Consider the following 20,292-nt stretch of genomic DNA (forward strand, 5'->3'; position numbering starts at 1 on the left):
TAACAAACAGGAAACCTCACTAACTATAATTCAAAGTTTGAGGAATGGAAAGGCACATAGATGATGTCGTACATTATAAATATTTTTTGTACTTGCTGGTTTATTTCTAAGGAAATTATGAAAATGACATCATAATGATGACTGACTTTTATTAGTGTTTTTGCTCTGAAAATCTAGACAAGTAGTTACAAAGAAAAACAAATTGTCTAGTGTTACCGCTTAATACTTTGCCTGATGTTTTCTAGTGACATTAATCTTGGGAAGTGATTCCAGGACTACTTTGCTACCATGAGTTCTCTTTTATACATTTATCATCAAAAAGAACATAGTGGTAAAGTACAACATTTTTTAAAACTCAAAACAGGAAATAATTACTTTTGATTTTTGCCTAGAGTACTGCTTGGATTAGTCTACAACTTGAAAAACAATTTTAGACCAGTATTTTATAGACCATTATTTGTTACTATCAGAGGAAGGTTTAACATAACTATTTATTATATATTTTAGCAAGATGCTTCTTTTTTCTACTACTATCAAATAGAAATTGTTAACGTTCTGTTTCTAACTGAAGCCTTACTCTAATATCTTTTCTAGGTAAATTATTTTATTTTATTTTATTTTACTATTTTTTTGAGACGGAGTATCACTCTGTCACCCAGGCTGGAGTGCAATGGCGTGATCTCAGCTCACCACAACCTCCGCCTCCTGGCTTCAAGCAATTCTCCTGCCTCAGCCTCCCAAGTAGCTGGGATTACAGGCATGCACCATCATGCCTGGCTAATTTTTGTATTTTTATAGAGACAGGGTTTCACTATGTTGGCCAAGCTGGTCTCAAACTCCTGACCTCATGTGATCCATCCACCTTGGCCTCCCAAAGTGCTGGGATTACAGGCGGGTAAACCATTTTAAGTGACTTATTTGATAATTGTATGTTTTGAAAGAGAAGATAATTGTGTAAAGATAGATGAAATTCACGAAATTGAGGTTTAGGTCTTAGAGTCTACTATTAACCTACACAATGAATATTTGAATACCTAGAGGTGTCAGTCATTGGGCTAAGTGCTAAGGTGCAATCGAAGAATAATAAAACTTGATTTCCATCTAAGATTTCTGTATGGGGTAGGGAAATCAACACAAAGTGATATGATGGTAGTATGGTGTCCTAGCAACACCTAGAAACTACTAGGACGAAAAGAAAAAGACATGCTTGCTACACTCTGGAGTCAAGGAGGACTTTGCAGAAGTGCTGGAGCTGGTCTTAAATGATCAACAAGTTATTCCATAGAAACTAGATGGGAATGATCTTCAAAGCGAGGGAACAAACAAATGCAAATGCATCAGGATATGAAAGCCAAGAGAGCATCAGAGTTGACCGTAGCTGGAAAGACATGAACATGAGATGGAATGACAGAGCGGAGACTGGAAAGAGAGGTTAAGGCCATATTGTAAAGTGTCTCATAGCCCCTGATAAATTATTTGGGCCTATTTTATAGGTGATAAGAGTCAAAAAGTTTTGCTTTGTTGTTATTTTGAAGAGGCAAAGTAAAATGACCAGATTTGTTTGTTACAAATCTATGTGAAGAATGGGCCAGTGTCTTATTAGCATAGCCAACAGAAACAAAAAACTCTCACAATCAAAGAAATTTTTTGTTCTTTATGCTGTCGGTGATATTTTTTAACCTCCATTTAGATTTATATCAAGAAATTCAAAGAAAACAGCTTTATCTGTGTTTTAACCAGCTCAGCAGCAGTGGATGCCAAAGTCACTCCAGCATTAATAAGGGCAGTTCTACCTTAGGCCATATTCCTACTTTAAGACTGTTTTGGAATGATGGGTAATATTGCACAAAATAATATTTCATTGTATATTGAGGGGCTCCCAGACAATCTTATATGTATCTCCAATATCTACCATTTATTAAAATTGAAAGACTGCCAATTTTCCAATAGAAAGAAAACAAAACTTCCTTTATCATTTTCATAGTGATAAAATATAGACCACCAGATATCTGGATTTCTAATATCAACACCAATATGGCCTTACATTTTGCTTATAAGTATAAAAAAATTCAAGGTTTATTATATCACGCTTACTAATTTTGACAGGTAGTTTCACATTTGAGCCCCTGATTCCTGCTGTCTAGGCTTACATGTGTGACATAAAGACAATATGTTTGCATCTGGCAATATTTAAGAAAGAGAAGAATAAGGCAATTGATTGATATTGCTGACATTTGTGTCCATAATTAGGCTGATGGATTGCTGCTTCAGGAGTTTTGCTTTTTTAATCATTTGATGATTCTTGAAATATCTATGTAGTTTTTGCTAATGTGCTTATATTTCTATTTTCTTTTTTAATTATCACACATAATACATATAAATACAAACAGTGCCTCTGTTTATATACTTAAATAAGTCTATGTATAGGATTTTTTATATAAGGAAGGAGATGCCTTTTTAAATTAATTTTTAAATTTGATTTCAAATAACTCCAGCCACCCAGTAACACATGCAGCTTTACTGCAAAAGCTGCACGTGAGAAGTCTAAGTACCATCAGCAATGCCTCCACCAAAGCCCTCACTCTAAAGTCACTTGTCACACATTCTATCAAATAAGGGAGAAAAAACCAAATACTATATCCTATTACAGTTTTCCACCTGAGACTATCAAAATAGAAAAGAAAAGAATTTTTCCTAATGGAAAAAGTCTAAGTGCTCACATAGAATCATTGAATTATCATTTTTGCTAGAGTTGACCTTATGCATTTCAAGGGTGGCACTGTCATGTACAGGAACAGGACACTCATTGCTTCTCCCACCCATCCCCACCATGATGAAGAAAAGAGCTGATTAGTGAACAACTAACAAATATGTGCCATCTGGGTACTAGTAACTTTAAATTTTTATTTAACGTATTTTTCATTTTTTAAGAAAGTACCTTGTGAGTTAGAAGTTATCATGCCTTTACAATAGAAAAAAGCTGAAGCTCAGGGGTGTTAAATTATTTCCCCAAATTCAAACAGCCTGGAAGTCACATAAGCAAAGATTCAAACCCAACTGTCATGTAATAGAGCCCACATTCTCTCTACCATATTTACGTGTGCCCTCAGATACCTAAAATTCTCCACAACCAGCAAGAATAGGAGTACACATATTTTTGCACTCTTCTCTTCCATTTCTCTTTTCCCAAAGAATCACACTCATTACAGATAAAGTATCTCTCTGGGAGATGCTGTTCTTTCTTTACCTGGAACTTTCTTCCCTTTCTGGCTCCTTCTCATTCTTGAAGTCTCAACTTGAATTTTTAGAGAAGTCTTCCCTCTTTAGAAAGGTCTGCCCTGACACCCTAGCCTGAATTAGATTTCCCTTGAATTATTTCCCATAACACCCTATTCTTGTCTTTTACAGTCCTCTCCAAAGTTGAAATATGTATTTATGTATAGCCTCACTTGTGTAAAGTCTCTCCCCAACTAGAATACAATATCCCAGGCTGTGGTATATTGTAACAATGGCTAAATTTTTTTGAGCATCAGTAGTGTGTCAGGGATCATCCTTCTATCTTTCCATGCAACAACCCACAAGGTAGGAAATGTGTATATTTTGAAAGTGGTAAAACTGAGACACAGAGAGGCTAAGGTAACTTTCCCAAAGTTAGAAAGCTATCGAGTGAACGAGCCAAGTTGTAAAGCAAGGTAGCCTGGATCCCTGGGCCCATACTCTTAAACACCATGCTGTGAATGAACAGGAATCTGACAGATGAGGACATGGAATCCACTGGCATACCACATCTGCCCCTTGATGACTGAGTGACATGCTGGGATCTGAGAGCAAGAGCTGTGCAGTGAGTGAGGATAAATGTTCATAACGTTATAGGTGTTGAAGACAGTGGGTGCTGGCAGTCAGGAAAGTGGAACCACCATAAACACTTCATTTGCCCTGTGATTTAGAATCAGGAACTAATCTCTGCATAGTGATTCTGGGAATTGGAATGGGACTCAATTTTCCATCAGTTTTTTTCAAGCTGCTACCTGGGTCGAATTATGAACATACTAGAACACTGGTCAGTCTTTCACTGTTTGGCTCTTCCCTTATGGACTAATAACACAGTCTCAAGCAATTTTAATATCAGAAGTTCCCTCAAATTCTGTCCTTTGATCCAAAATTGTATTAATCATAGATATTTAAAGTAAATTTTCATTATATTAAAAATGATGAGGAACAGAGCTTTTATTCATTGAAATCTATCCTGTTGGTGAAACTGCCATGGAAAAGGTGAACAACTGGACACTGTCTTCCTTAAAATAAATCCTCATGTACTTAAATAAGGTTATTTGTATTCCTCAGAGTTTTTTCTTTTGTGACTTTAAGAAATTCAAGCCCTCCCTTTAGACTTTCTTTATAAATCCTGTTCTAATTTTATAATCACTTTTCTATCTTTAATCTGAATTTCATCCAGATTTTTTAGATATCTATAATATACAGTTCCCACATTTATTTTATCTGAATGGAATAGAACATAATTTCTTTCCTATAGAAAACATGGAACTACAAAATTTTATATTTTAAATTGTCATATAATTTAGTACTAAAGATGCATTTAGTCAGAAATACATAATAGTTTTTATTCAGAATTAATACAAAGATATAAGATATCAAATATCAAAAAGAGTTCTTAATTTAGATATCTGAGTCATAGCAAATGTTTATTTTCTAAATGTTGATTTGTAGCTATTGATATTTTGGAATAAGAATAATTTTTCATATAAAAATGAATGTTTACATTGTTCATATTTTAGCGTTTTAATGTTTCTGTGTTGTTAGAATTCCGCATTTGATCATTTTGTAAAATAGTACTTAATAAAAATATCAAAGATTCAAAGAATTTGATTCTGCTACTGGGTAAATTGCAAGTTTAATTGACATATAAATCATGTAAATACAAACTCTACTTAGAAAATAATTTTTAAAGTACCATAATTGTGTTATGACCTCGAAGTTCCAGCAATCTATTGCATAACTCTTCAAGAGAAGTCACATGGAGGAAACCTCATATTTCCTTAAATTTATTAGTGTTCCTTGGTGGTCTAAACTATTGGGGTTTTTTTTCAAGGTTTCTTTTCAAAGCAATAATCTTACTTAATTGCTTAATGTTTTCTCTTATATAAGTCAGTTTGAATTCTTATTTAGAGTAACAATAGAAATATATAACGGCCAAGAGTAGTGAAACATGACTAGGAAACTCAAGTATACCAGTGTTATATTTCTATATAATGATGTGAAGATAATGCTTTTAGCTGCATGACCAGCATATTAGCCACACATCATAAAAACCAAACTTTATAAAAGCAAGAGGTCAAATTCATTAAAAACAATTTTGTACCCTTTGCTACAGTTAAGCATTTATCTTTAATATTGTGATTTCTTTCTTCTATTAAAAGGGCCCTGAATCTCCCATTTTCTGACAGGAGAAAAAAAATTAAAGCAAAAAAGTTATAAATCACATGAAACTATCGAGAATACTTACTTTATATTCCTGGGTTTAATGTTTAAAATAAAATGGTAAGACTTTATGTCTCAGAGATTTTAGTTTTAAAGATGGTGAATGAAATCATATAAGTCCATTTTATTTCCTTTGTTTTCAATATAAAAATCTAATATTCCAGTAATTCCATAAAATTAACTTTTGTTTTTACAGAAGTTAATAGTTCTTATGTTTGTAAGATTATTACTAATAAAGTATGAAAATGCATTTGTCTTTATTATAGACCAAGTCATTCTAAAAAAGACACTTCTTATCCACTAATAAATTATAAGGGAGTCTGAATAAGTTAATGGGTTTTCTAAATTGTCTTCCTTATTCCAAAGGAAATACTTGCTTTTTTAACAAGATTTGCTCAACATTTGTCAACTTAATTTTTTTTAACTATTCATGATTTAAGAATGGTCCTAAGAGTGAAATCCATGAGACACTGAGAGAAGAAAGAATTGAACCTCTCCAAACATAAATAATATTTCCTTTATTCTGTGGCATCATCTAGTCTTTGGGGATATGTATGTTTTTAATGGATGTGCATACTCTCACACACTCCTTGAATAATCTTATATTCATCTTTAGCTTATAATTGAATATCCAAATTTAAATCTAAATTTGGTGCCTTTTTTGTTTCTATAAATATGTGTCATATTAGTCAATAGGGGCCTGAAGTAATTTTCACAGCTCTTTGCTACTATCAAAAATACACATTTTTCTAACATAAATCTTGGCAGTGCATTTTCACATTGGGTTTGTTTTTGGTGGGGAGGAAATATTGTGATTTGCCATCAGTATTATTAAAGAACACACAAATGTTGGGATCTATTTCTTTCACCTCTTATCTTTGTCTACTAAATAATTGCTTTATGTTTAACTTTAGAGTATAAATTTTATATATTTTAATGAAAAAACTATATTTCTACCATAGCAAAGTTAAGGGTGTTTCAATTTTAGAACAAAAGTTTACATTACATCAAGCCTTACAAATCATCCATTAATAAACCAACCACTGGTAACACATACCACCTAAACCTCCTGAAAAGACATACACAAATCTTTATCAAAAGTATGTGGTGAGCCTTGTGCTAAATATAAGTGTAAATGTGCCTGTCCATGCCTGCAATTTTCTGAAGTCCAAAAGTTCTTTGGATGGCAGGCAGCAAGTTAATACTACTTCTACATAATGTGCACGCATTCCTCATCTGATCAAAATATAGGACTTCACATTCTCTGCTTCAAAATCACATTCCCTTCTTGAGAAGCTTATTATGTTATAGAACAACTGAATGTGAGAATAGTTCTTCCCTCTCTGTGCACTATAATAGTTAGATCTTCAATTCGAATAGCACTTTAGAGCTCATTAAGTAATTTTACATTCATCATCTTCTTGGATTATCTGAACAACCTTATGTGATAGATTGAAGATATTTACCAAGAAGTTTTCCTTTGCCTCAGTATTTATGCCACACAAATTTACACAAATCCACACTTCTTTTTTTCCCAAACAGGCCATTTACTGGCACAACACTACCTTAAAACCTAAATTAACCTTTGTGTTAAAATAACTGAGGTACACACTTCAGTATATCCCACGTAAGTTAAAATGACTATGTCATTTAATTTAAAGTAATATATATGAGTTAAAGTAACTGAGGGATGAGCTTCATTTTATTGCCTTGAAGAACTTCAGAAACCCAAGTTACTTAAGACTGTTTCAAAACTGCCTCAGTTCATGAACAATAGGTGCTGATAAGAGAATATAGTCTCTTCTCTTTTTGTTCATTTCTTCATTTAGGAAGTACTTGGTAGAGCATTGTAACATAATAGTTCTCATTGTGTGTCTTCCAATTACAGACAATCTCTGCTTTGCTACCTCTATTTGCACATTTGGGGCAAGTTACTCAATTCCTCTATGCCTCTGTTTCCTTACATGGAAAGTAAAGATAATAAAACAGTATTAAACTTTAGAGTTGTTATAAAGTTTAAACAGAATAATGCTTGAAAATCACTTAGTACAGTCTCTGGGATGCAGTAAGAACTCAGTACATCCCATTTGTACTATAACAAGGAGGTACAGTCAGTACCTCCACTGTCAATGAGGTACTATGTAAGAAATCAGAAATGCCAATATGTGGTCTCTGCCTTCAAGAAGCTTACAGTAGGCCGGGCGCGGTGGCTCACGCCTGTAATCCCAGCACTTTGGGAGGCCGAGGCGGGTGGATCACGAGGTCAGGAGATCGAGACCATCCTGGCTAACACGGTGAAACCCCGTCTCTACTAAAAATGCAAAAAATTCGCCGGGCGAGGCGGCGGGCGCCTGTAGTACCAGCTACTCGGGAGGCTGAGGCAGGAGAATGGCGTGAACCCGGGAGGCGGAGCTTGCAGTGAGCCGAGATCGCGCCACTGTACTCCAGCCTGGGCGACTAAGCGAGACTCTGTCTCAAAAAAAAAAAAAAAAAAAAAAAGAAGCTTACAGTATACTGGAGACTTGTTCCTAATTTACATATCTAACATTTGGTTGTATCTAACATTTTGTTGTGTCTAACAAATTAGTTAGCTTAATATTTTACCCTTTTACAGTTCCGTCTAGAATATAGTTTTAAATTTTTTGTTCAACAAGTCTTAAGCCTATGGTTCATAATAGTTTTGTAAGGTTACAAAGTTTTTTCTAATTTTAATTTTTATTCATTTTTTATTCCCAAGAATATTCTTGTAGTTTTGTTAAACCATCATTAGTTTACTTTCATTGAGCCTAAGTGCACAGAATAAAAGCTTTGCTTTCTCTAAGTGTCACCAATATTTCTATATTTTTTTCTTCAAAAAATTGTTTACTGCCAGGATTTTCTTTTTGAGAAGGGTTTATGCTTTTTGGAGGCTTATTGTTTTATTACTTTATTATTTCAAATAGATGTTTCATACAGTTTAATTTTATTAGAGCATTTTGTCTTATTGAGAAGATATTTTAGAAAACGGAACTTTGGAATACTATGGATATTATTAACATCTGATGCATATTGAGCCAGATAGTCCCTTGTGTTTAAGTCATTCTCTGATATTATATTGGATTCCTTAGGCACATATATTAAAGTTTCCACAGCTGTCGACTGCTGCCCGGGCAAGATAAAAGGTACAAGTCAAACCAATCTCTAATACGCCGTAATGTATCACATGCCACAGTTCAAATGCTTTAAAAGCCTAGGGAGGAAATAGTAATATGAAGACAATAAATTAAATTCCATTTGACAAATATAAATTTTATATAAAATAAATCATATATATACATAAAATCTTGTGACTATAATAGTTGTAAGTGTATAACTGAGTATGTATATACATTTTTCCCCATAGGTGGAAACATCAAAAGATCATTCATATATGGAATAAGAAGGAGCTATGAAACTAGAAATTCTAGAAAATAGCCACTTCCAGTATCTTCCAATGTCTTCACTCTGAGTAGGCTGTAACTTAAACCTAGTATGACTGATTTATTTTGTTTTTTTGAAGAAAGTAGAAAAGAGAATTACTGTCACTTACAGGTAGATGATTTCCATGTGGAATCTCTTTTATTCTCCCATTTGCACTTTTCTAATCTGTCTTTGCATCTGCTACCTTCAAAAGATAAAATGCTTGAAAATCCTAAACATATATTTGACATGGACCAATTGCCACATATCAGAGATTATATACCCCATGAGACGCTTCCTAAAATTCTGAATTGCTGGTTATCTTCTAGCAGCTCTCCAGTGTTATCTAAAGCAGGACAGATTCCTTTGTCAGGTGTGATGGAGTGTGATGGAGGTGAGCTTGTGTCCCCCCAGCATTTTAAAATTGTATATGCAGTTACACCCTGCATAAAGACATTTGAGTCAATAATGGACCACATATACAACAGTGGTCCCATAAGATTATAACACCATATTTTTACAGTACCTTTACTATGTTTACATGCACAGATGCTGGCCGTTGTATTAAGTTGCCTATAGTATTCAGTAAAGTAACATGCCGCACAGGTTTGTAGCCTAGGAGCAATAGGCCATACCATATAGCCTAGGTGTGTAGTAGGCTCTACCATCTCAGAAGGAATCCCCATTGTTAAGCCTTTCACAACTGTACTTTCTTGGAGGACTGAAACAGTGAGTAAACATGATTAAGGAGAAGAGACAAGTTGAGCCTCAGTATTCCATTAATTGGAGTAAGTTTAAAGGAAAACCAAATCCGGAAAAGTAGAGGAAATTTTAATGAAAAGGGAGAATTCCTATTAGAAGTGATAGGTCCTTAGTTTATTGTGGCTGGTTGCATCCTCAGAGAATAGTGCAGGCCAGAAAAGCCAAAAGAGTGGATTACAAAATGACATGAGATATTTATGTCTTTCCCAAACCTAAGTTTAGAAGAAAAAAAAGAAAAAAGTCAAGTTCAAGAGTAAGAATTTTATGAATGAAAAGAAAACTACCAAATTATTTGAAGTATTCCCAAGTGGACTTGATCATGATCTCCATTTCCCTAAAAAAGAGAATGGGCTAAGTAACCTTTCAGGTTCTTTCTGGGGTGTTTTCTGACACCAAATGAGAAGTTTCCTCTCACACCCACCAGTCCTCCCACACCAATTGTGCACCCAATGATTCAATTTAGTTCAATTCAATTCTGAAACTATCTGGACTTAGCTCAGACCTCACAGGTTAAGGACTCAGCCCCATAAGACTGCCCCTACTTCAATTACCAATCACAAATGGGGTGCCCATGCTACCACATTTCTGCCTAGCTGGCTACAAATTTGGAAGTTCCCATAATTCGCCTTTAGGCTTGATAATTCACTAGAATGACTCACAGAACACAGGAAAGCACTTTTATTTACTATTTACTGGTTTACTATGAAAGATACAACTCTGAAACAGCCAAATGGAAGAGGCATAAAACAAGATATTGCAAGGGGGTGCTGTGCAGAGCTTCCCTGCCCTCTCTGGGCGTGCCACTCTCTGTGAACCCTATTGTTTAGGGCCTTATGGAGGTTTCACTACACAGACATGATTGATGATTGAATTACTGGCCATTGGTGATTGAACCCAACCTCCAGCCCCTCTCACTCCCTGGGATTGTGGGGTGGGCTGAAATCTCCAATTCTCTAATCACACGGTGGGTTCCTCTGGCTACCAGCCCCCATCTTGAAGTTATCTAGAAGCCCACCAAAGTCAGCTTATTAGTATAAAATCAGGTGTGATTAAAGGTTCCTTACAAATGAAAAACAAAATGCACTCCTATCACTCAGGAAATTCCAAGAGTTTTAGAGGCTTTGTGCCAAGAACTGGAGACAAAGAACAAATATATTTTTTTAATATCACAGAAACGAATAATTCAGTCCCTCCCATAAGCTAGCTCAGGGACCTCAGGGGATTGACTCCTGTTCTGAGACCAATTTAGACTTTCGGAACTATTGAAAAGCGATGCTCCTTATCTTTTCCAAGAGTTGTAAAGAAGTCAGTGCTCTGCAATGTGTTTCGCAGCTTATACACACAGCAAAATAACACAGCTTTAATCAACTTAAAATGCAAAGATTGTCCTCCAGTTAGTAGAAATGGTTTATATATATTTAATTTTACCTTCTCTGTATCTTGGATACTCGTTTGACTAACTTGGGAGTTTTGATCTGACCTGAATTCATATGTGAAAGTTTTACATGTCCACATTTTATCAAATGGTCTTCTTGCTCCTTCTCCTCAATTCTGAAGGATACCTTCACCTCATTCTGAAGAATGTTGGTTATTCTTTCAATACTGACAGCTATGAGAAAGAGCTTATTGTAACAGAGTGTTCCTTAAGTATTTCCTTGTGAACTTATATATGAACTTCACTGGTCTCCTCGTTCAGTGCTCACAGGAGGGCATGGCCATGAAGACACAAGTCATAAATCCTTGGGATCCTTTTTTAGAAATCAATTAAAATATTCATGTGGTAGGCAGAATAATGCCCCTTCCCAAATGATGTCCTTGTCCTTTCCCTAGAACTTGTGAACATGTTACCTTACATGACAAAGGGGAATTAAGGTTGCGATGGAATTAAGATTGCTAAACAGCACATAGGAAGATTATCCTGGATCATCTGGGTGGGCTCAGTGTAATCACAAGTTCTTAAAAGTCGAAGAGGGAGACAAAAGAGGTCAGAGTGATGTGATATGAGAAGGATTCAACCCGCCATTGCTGGCTTTGAAGATGGAAGAAAGAAGACACAACCTGAGAAATGCGGATGGCTTCCATAAATTGGAAAATGAACGAAAATGGATTATCTCCTAGCACCTCCAGAAAGAAACTTAGCTCTGCCAACATTTAATATAAACTGTGAGGCCCATGTTGAACTCTAATCTACAAATTAAGATAACAAATTTGTGTTATTTCAAGCCACAAAGTTTGTGGTAAATTTTTATAGCAGTAATAGAAAATGAATACAATCTGGTATTGTGTTTGAACTAACAGTTCTCAAACAAACCTGTTTTCCCATTTCCAACCAGCAAATAGTTCCAGTCTAAGAGAAAGCATAGATTTGTGTGAGAGGGTCACATGTTAGCCCCAAGTCCTCTTTTTCCTCTTTTTCCTTTCATGATACATATCAGCAAAACATATGCAAGAAAATGACAGTTAATAAAAGAAATGTGAAAGCCTGCCTTATAGTAAAAGTATATATCTTATAGGGAATTCAAAATACCACCACTCTATTCTTACGTTAATTCTTAAAAATTCCTTGAGCATTAAGAGAGCAACAATTTTACTAGAGAGCTTCATTCATACCTGTGTGCCTGTGTCATGTACATAACATAAATTACAAGATGGTCTTACTGTTTGTAGAAACTCTGCTCATTTCTTCATGTAATTTAGTTTTTATGTAATCAAGCTGGTTTTTTTCTTTTTCTTAGCAAGTTTTAGAGTGGGGAAACCTCAGGCACCAATATATAAATTAATCTTTGTGTCAGAAGTTACCAAAAATATTTAATTCTTATCTTTAACACTTGTTTTTTGACCATGCACATTTCCAACATTGTAGCATTGTTCATTCTCCTCAAAAATCTCCAAGTATGGTTGGAATGAAACAACTCAAAATTCAAAACTATACTTTGTTATGTGCTTCCATATATAAACTCATTGAGAGCAGGGATTTATTCTTGTTAATTGTTTATCCCTAAGCACCATATCCAACACATAATGGGTATTCAATAAGTATTTGTGGAATAAATGTAAAATAAAATTTTTGACAAGGCAGTAACAACTAATGTCTTGAACATAGTGTCACATTACTTAGTTTATGTTTCATGGCTTTCTTAATATCATAGGGTCATGTTGTGGATGACTGAACTTGAAGTCAGCCACTTCCCAAAAGGTCACTAAGAAAAATTGTGTTTCCTAAAATGTACAAGTCAGTAATTCCTGAAGGACATTAGGGCAAATTTAAAGCAAAAACAGAAATCAGAAAAAAAATAACTTTAACCACATTAAAATATGAAGAGAATGCTGTCTTTTAAATATCACAATGAAAGATGTTGCCCCACAATGTCTGTTAAAAAAGAAAAAAATAGGGCCGAGTGCAGTGGCTCACACCTGTAATACCCACACTGTCAGAAACTAAGGCAAGAGGATCGCTTGAGCCCAGAAGTTCAAGGCTGCAGTGAGCCACGATTGTGACACTGCACTCCAGCCAGGGTGATAGAGTGAAACCATGTGTAAAAAAAGAAAAGAAAAAAATACTTTATGTTATAATCATTTTATGATTATCTCTTCTTTCAAATGGATACTTAATTATTCAAAGAAGGGAATATCCTTAATTGGTTAGAACTTTGATCTGTTCACCAGGGAAGAATTTATCCCAAAGCTGCAGCACTAGGTCTGATCTTGTACTTACATTAAAGTTATCAGTACTCTTCATTTTGTGGTTGTCTATTTTCTGTGGACCCTGTGAAATTGCTTTTAAGAGCTGACTGATAACTAGAATGGCAGATAGTTAAACACTTATTAAAAGTGCCCAAAGAGGGTTTTATGATTTTCTCTGAAACAAGTTAGACTCCAGGTTCCAAATTGTGGGAACATTATTTTCAAATCATTCAGCACTCCAAATTTGAGCAGTCATTTGTGTTTGCTGTAGGGCTGTCCAGAAGTTAATGTAGCATTGAAGAGCTGAGCAAAGGGGAAGAGGGGGTCTTGTGTCAGCCTATGAAGCTTGGATGAGGTTCAAGTCAGTAAGTTGTTTTTTTTTTAAGCATTACCAAACTGAGGAAACCCTAAAATCTTGTTGGTAAGTTACTTGTTGCCCTTCTAGCTTTCAGTTTTGTTCTAGCAATGCTGTCTGTGCATTCCCAGAAGCACAACATACAAAGTGCTCAGTGCTAATAATGAAGTACAATTATGATGTGAATATTTGGACAAATCACTGCTTTTCACATGAGTAAGGATAAACATTTTGGACATTGGTTAACAGTTTTTAAAAGTATAATGTTAGGGCTGGGTGCAGTGGCTCACGCCTGTAATCCCAGCACTTTGGGGGGCCGAGGAGGGTGGATCACCTGAAGTCAGGAGTTCAAGACCAGCCTGGCCAACATGGTGAAGCCCCATCTCTGCTAAAAATGCAAAATTAGCTGGGCATGGTGGCGAGTGCCTGTAATCCCAGGTACCGGGGAGGCTGAGGCAGGAGAATCACTTGAACCCGGGAGATAGAGATTACATTGAGCCGAGATTGAGCCATTGCACTCTGGCCTGGGCAAAAAGAGTGAAACTCCATCTCAAAAAAAAAAAAAAAAAAAAAAAAAAAAAGGATAATATTAGAAGTCAGTGTCTTTTTGAAAGGCACGACTGCCTGAATCACAAATCTTCCATTTGCCATTCTATTAATATGTTTTTCTCCCTTTTTAGCCAGCTTGGCTCAACTAATCACTAGAAGCTCAGGAATAAAATAAAAACTCCCCAGATGCTCCCTAGACTCAATTCAATAACTGACATTTCTGGAAGGAGTGTATGATTTTGATTCCATATTCTCTGAGCCATAAAACCACACATAATGAAGGGGAAGGATGAGAAGTGGTAAGAAGGAGAGCAGTTAGTAATACTGACACCAGGGCTTTGTTGTTTTTTTCTACTGAGCCTCTAAAGTTGCGTTATCGGATTTGGAAACAGAGTGAAGAGAAAAGGGAGTCTTTGGGTTAGGGGACTAGACCAACAGAATGGGGCTTTGAACACACACAGTCAGAGCTGGGGCAAAGGGGACTATGATAATAGAAGGAAGTACAGGAGCCTGGGAGATCTGGTCTGCTGGCCAGTCCCAGTTCCAGGCACCAACATCTAGGCTCTCGGGCTAGGACAGTGTCCTAGTGAAGACTACAGCTGAAGCAACCTTAAATATCTGGTGGTATTTCTGATGGTGTGGCCTCTAACTGACCCTAGTCTAAAATTAACCCTTCAGTGCCCAATCAACCTATTTCTTCATAAGATCTTCAAAAATGACCCAGACCTTAGAGATAGGTTTGCATTTGAGAGTTAAATCATAATTTGTCAGTAATATATTTTAATTAAATAGACAACATAACTCTGAAGTCTAATTCAAGTGAAACATGAGCTCTCAATACATTAATCTCCTGGCACAGTGTGGCACAACAGGAGTGTATCTCTCCTTTCTAATTTCTGAACATTTAAGAATCCTGTTATATAATTTTTAAATCTAGATTTGAGAAAATCTAGGATATTTACATAATATATTAAATTGTTTTCATCAGTGTAGTTATAAAAGTGAGTATTTCCCTGAAATGACTTAAGAGTAGTAAAATTTCTAAACTACTTTGCACCTGGAAGTTGACCCAAAAATGAGGTCATATGTAATGATTAATCAATTGTAAATCCTATTATCTGAAAAATTCAGACTTACTGACTTTTTTTAATTGCTTTTTTGATTTATTTCTCTGTCATTCACATGTCTCATTCTTTTTCCATATTTGGCACTTGACTAAATGTCAAAAATGCCCCCAAAGTCATTTCTGTGATAGATGGTATCTCTAAAGTGAACGGTTGTCCTCCATCACTTGTGGATTTGTTTAAATCTCTTTTCCCATCTGTCTTTCTACGGTGCCTTAATTCTACATTCTTAATTCCTGAAAAGCAACCAACACAGTTTTAAAGCATGTTGCTATCCAATTCAAATTGTATTTCTGACGATTTGATTAAAAACTACAAAGAACTACTTTCAACAAAAGCTGCTTATAGTGGAACAGAAACATTTGTGAAGTAGGCATGCAATACTTAACCTGCACTCACAGCTTTAGAGGGAAATATATTTGAGGGAGGAATTAATCACAAACGAAATCCCACCCTTGGGCCTCATTAGACAATCCGTCAAGGAGGTTCCAATGTGCAGTGGCTTCTCTACAGTCAAATTGTACTTACATATCCTAGCTTCCAGTGTCTCATGAGAAATCTAAGAGATTTTTATATAATGAAGATTTAAGCAGAAAAACAGCACCCTCGAGTTAATACTAAAATCACCAGAACAAGATAATCTGTAAAACAGAGAGTCATTCATATGTAAGTCATTAGAGTTTTACCTTTATGATTAAAATTAAAATTATGCATATTGTGATGAGCAAGAAAGTTGACTTTTTGACATTGAAATAATGATTTGGTCGTTCTGTGTATTTGAAGCCATTTTAATATTTATATGCTCTGAAAGTTTGGGTATTCTACTTTGGGTGATCTATATCTAAAAACAGTTTTCTCTAGGCCAGGAAACAAATCGATGTTTATTAAAAGTAAACTTTTATGCCTAAACCTTTGAATTCTGAACTCCATGTAAAATAAGAACTACAAACAGTTCCTTGCTTTGCTAATAACATATACTATTCTGTGGGGGACAAAAACATGAGAGTGCTTCCATGACTGAACATGACCTTGTGAAGAGGTTGCAGTATTAGAGATTTTTTTTTTTTCTCTGCTAACACTTGAGAAGGAATAACTTCTCATAGCTTTTTGCCATAGGCTATGTCGTGATGTTTAATGGAATAAATAAGGTGATGTGCCATCAGCAGTTGCAGCATTCAATTTATATGCCATGTTTTTCACCGAGAAAGTGCTCCCTGGCTTTATTAGTATGTGAACTTTAAGCCTCTGATCTAGATAATTTTAGATACTTTGATTTCATTATAGAAATTCCTAGACTACTTGTGGGATAAAACAAAGGCTAAGATCATATTGAATTTCAACAAGTTGAATTAGCAGAAAATGAAGATAAAATGCCTTTCTATTTAAGAACATGATGATGTTTTAATTGTTATAGCATTTGGCATGCCTAATGTATACAATCCTTGACATTCGTATAATAACACAGGAAAGTTGTTTGGGATTTTTCTTTAATTTCCTAGTGTCCCCTTTCCTCCCTAGCATTTCTCCCACTCCTTCCCCAGCCGTGGCCTTTAGGCCTCCTCCCGCTGCTTCATCCTTCTGTAAAGAAAAACCTTATACAGCGAAGGGATTCGTGTAAAACTGCCTCATTTATAGATAGATAGGCAAGGCTGCCTATTACCTAGCTATGATGAACAGACCACCATCGTTGTGACAACTGATGTAGATGCCTCCAGGGTAAAGCAAAGGTTTACATATTACACAAGCAATTTAACTGTTTTCTAAACATATTGCCAAGACAGTGGGAGTTGGCAGCCCACACTGTGTTTTAGGTTTTGGAGACTTGGATTAGAAGTGACTGTTGATTATGAACCTTTTTATTTGTCTTCTATGAACTACAAGCAACCTAGTAACCCGGGAAAGAATTCTTCACAGCACTTAAACTTGTCTTCCCGGCGTCCCAAGATTACATACACAAATCACTTGACAAAAGTGGTGTAAGACTCTTGCGCATAGATAACCACACAAGACAATTGTCTTGTTCTAACCCTTAAAGAGTTCCACAAAGTGAAATGCTTTATAATCCTTTTTTGTGCAGTAGGCAAGGAAGAAAAGAAAGGAGGTTGGGCAAAGATTATCCAAAGGAAAGAAAGAGACTCTTTTGGGGTTCCAGTTGAAACACAATAAAGAACATAATTAACTTTACAATTCTTTGTGTTTTTCATTTGACTGCAGGGAGGAGATGAAAGAGGACTGCTAAGCCTCGCATTCCATCCCAATTACAAGAAAAATGGAAAGTTGTATGTGTCTTATACCACCAACCAAGAACGGTGGGCTATCGGGCCTCATGACCATATTCTTAGGGTTGTGGAATACACAGTATCCAGGTATCACTAAAAGGCATCAAAGCATAGACATTTTTCATCTTATTTTCTCATCATTTTTTCATAAGCTTTTTTATTTAGAAGTTGCAAACAAGTAGCCAAATAAGGTGGCAATAATTAAATCATTATCTCCGTCTTACTGAAAACCCCCTATGTGTCTTTAAGAGAAATTGAGAACAACAATGGTTTTGACATTTTTCCTCAATTATCTCTCAACTTAAAGGCTACTTCTGAAACTTGGAAAATAATGTGATTTTTCAGCAATTTCTATTAGCTCCATTTCAAATATATGTTTCCTTATTTACTATGTGCCAGGAGTTTGTTTTTTCATTTATACACTATTTACTTTCTAATGGACTCACCTTAAATCTTTTAACAGTCATGGTATTGTTTTCTTCCCACAATGTAGAAAAAATCCACACCAAGTTGATTTGAGAACAGCCAGAGTCTTTCTTGAAGTTGCAGAACTCCACAGAAAGCATCTGGGAGGACAACTGCTTTTTGGTCCCGACGGCTTTTTGTACATCATTCTCGGTGATGGGATGATTACACTGGATGATATGGAAGAAATGGATGGGTTAAGGTAAAAGACTGATCACAAATGGGTTTCTGTCAAGGTTAAAATGGTTTAAGTGCCAGGAGAAAAGGTGGGCACCGGTAAATTAAGAACCATCTTTGAAAGGTCACCTTGTTTAAATACTTAACTTTTGTCGTCAGTGTCTGCATTTATGAAATGGAGAGGAATTCACTGATAACGCTATGTGATCTTTTGTTTGTCATGAAAAGAGTTACTCTTGCGTAGTTCTCTGCTCCGGGGCTGCCTCTGCTAGGCACAGCACTGAAAAGCAGTGGCCCTGTACAACCATACTGCCTCTCAACACTGCGTAATGGGCTAAGATCGCCCAGCGAAGCTGCTTGGGGAATACAGAATACATAGATGTAGGTTGACAAAAATTAAGAGAACAGAGGCAGAAGAAAAAAAAAAAGCAGGGTACTACTGATGCCACAGTCCTCAGCCACCATCACACTGTGTCTTGGTTCAGTTGCTTGTCTGGTTTCATTTTCCACAATAAGGAATTTATTTTATTTAATTACTCATTTATTTATTCAGACAAAGTCTCACTCTGTTGCTCAGGCCAGCATGTAGCGGCGCCATCATGGCTCACCGTGGCTTCAAACCCCTGGGCTCAAGAGATCCTCCTGGCCGCATGCCACCACATCTGGCTCATTTTAAAATTTTCTGTAGGCCAGGCGCGATGGCTCACGCCTATAATTGCAGCACTTTGGGAGGCCGAGGTGGGTGGATCACGAGGTCAGGAGATCGAGACCATCCTGGCTAACACGGTGAAACCCCGTCTCTACTAAAAATACAAAAAATTAGCCAGGCGAGGTGGCGGGCGCCTGTAGTCCCAGCTACTCGGGAGGCTGAGGCAGGAGAATGGCGTGAAGCCGGGAGGCAGAGCTTGCAGTGAGCCGAGACCAGGCCACTGTACTCCAGCCTGGGTGACAGAGAGCGACTCCGTCAAAAAAAAAAAAAAAAAAATTTGTAGAGATGGAGTCTCGCTGTGTCGCCAGGCTAGCCTTGAACTCTTGGCATCAAACAATCCTCTCACCTTGGCTTCCCAAAGTGCTGGGATTACAGACGTGAGCCACTGCACCCAGCCATTTTAATATTTTATTTCAACTAAGGGGATGATTCTTTCATCAATAGAACAACCTCACCATATTTAATATAGGTGAGATATATAATGAAAATGTAAAACACATATTCTGTCCCCCAATTTCTCAGTGATTTCACAGGCTCAGTGCTACGGCTGGATGTGGACACAGACATGTGCAACGTGCCTTATTCCATACCAAGGAGCAACCCACACTTCAACAGCACCAACCAGCCCCCTGAAGTGTTTGCTCATGGGCTCCACGATCCAGGCAGGTGAGAACACGTCTGTCTTCTCCCTGACTTTAAAGCCAGGCGGGGATCCGGGAACCGGGAAAATATAGCATAGAGCATATACCATCACAGAGCAGCCAAAGATGGTATCTAAGGCCGTGCCTCTGAAATCACAACGGGTCCTTACTCAAGTGAGTATTTAGCACTCTGTCTTCTATTATTGTGAGAAGCAGATTGAGAAGGCAGATTAGACAAGGAAAAGGACAAATTCATGGAGAAAAATTCACCTTAAAATGTGGAGAGGTTATTATCAGATAAACACTATTGGACTAGTGTAATGACCAATACTTTAATCTGAACAGTTTAGAGAGATACACTTTTTGATCTGTCTCCTTAAATCCCACTGAATCTTAAGTTCTTTATATATTACATGAGAGTGATAATAACTGCCTTGCAATGATTAAATAAAAATCTGTAAGTAAAGTACCAAATAGTGTGTCTGACCCCTGGTAAGTTTTAAATAAACTGCAATTCTTATTATCATAGCTTCACTTAAAATATGATGCTGCAGTGTTAATTTGCAAGGAGTTGAGCAAAATATTAACTTTTATTTCACTTTGAAAACAT

At 36.3% G+C, this 20,292-nt stretch overlaps 1 protein-coding gene across 3 annotated transcripts in view; it reads left to right on the top strand.

Moving 5' to 3' along the window:
• The window catches only part of HHIP (hedgehog interacting protein), a 96,199-nt gene that overhangs the window by 43,243 nt on the left and 32,664 nt on the right, over positions 1–20,292 (top strand). For all 3 annotated transcript variants that reach the window (XM_021938828.2, XM_021938829.2, XM_003899227.3), the window contains exons 5-7: positions 17,626–17,777; positions 18,184–18,357; positions 19,564–19,707. In XM_021938828.2, the coding sequence (XP_021794520.1) occupies positions 17,626–17,777; positions 18,184–18,357; positions 19,564–19,707 (470 nt within the window). The remainder of the gene's footprint in view (positions 1–17,625; positions 17,778–18,183; positions 18,358–19,563; positions 19,708–20,292) is intronic.

The sequence above is a fragment of the Papio anubis genome, chromosome 3 (genome assembly GCF_008728515.1).
Source record: "Papio anubis isolate 15944 chromosome 3, Panubis1.0, whole genome shotgun sequence".
In the NCBI taxonomy this organism is placed as follows: Eukaryota; Metazoa; Chordata; class Mammalia; order Primates; family Cercopithecidae; genus Papio; species Papio anubis.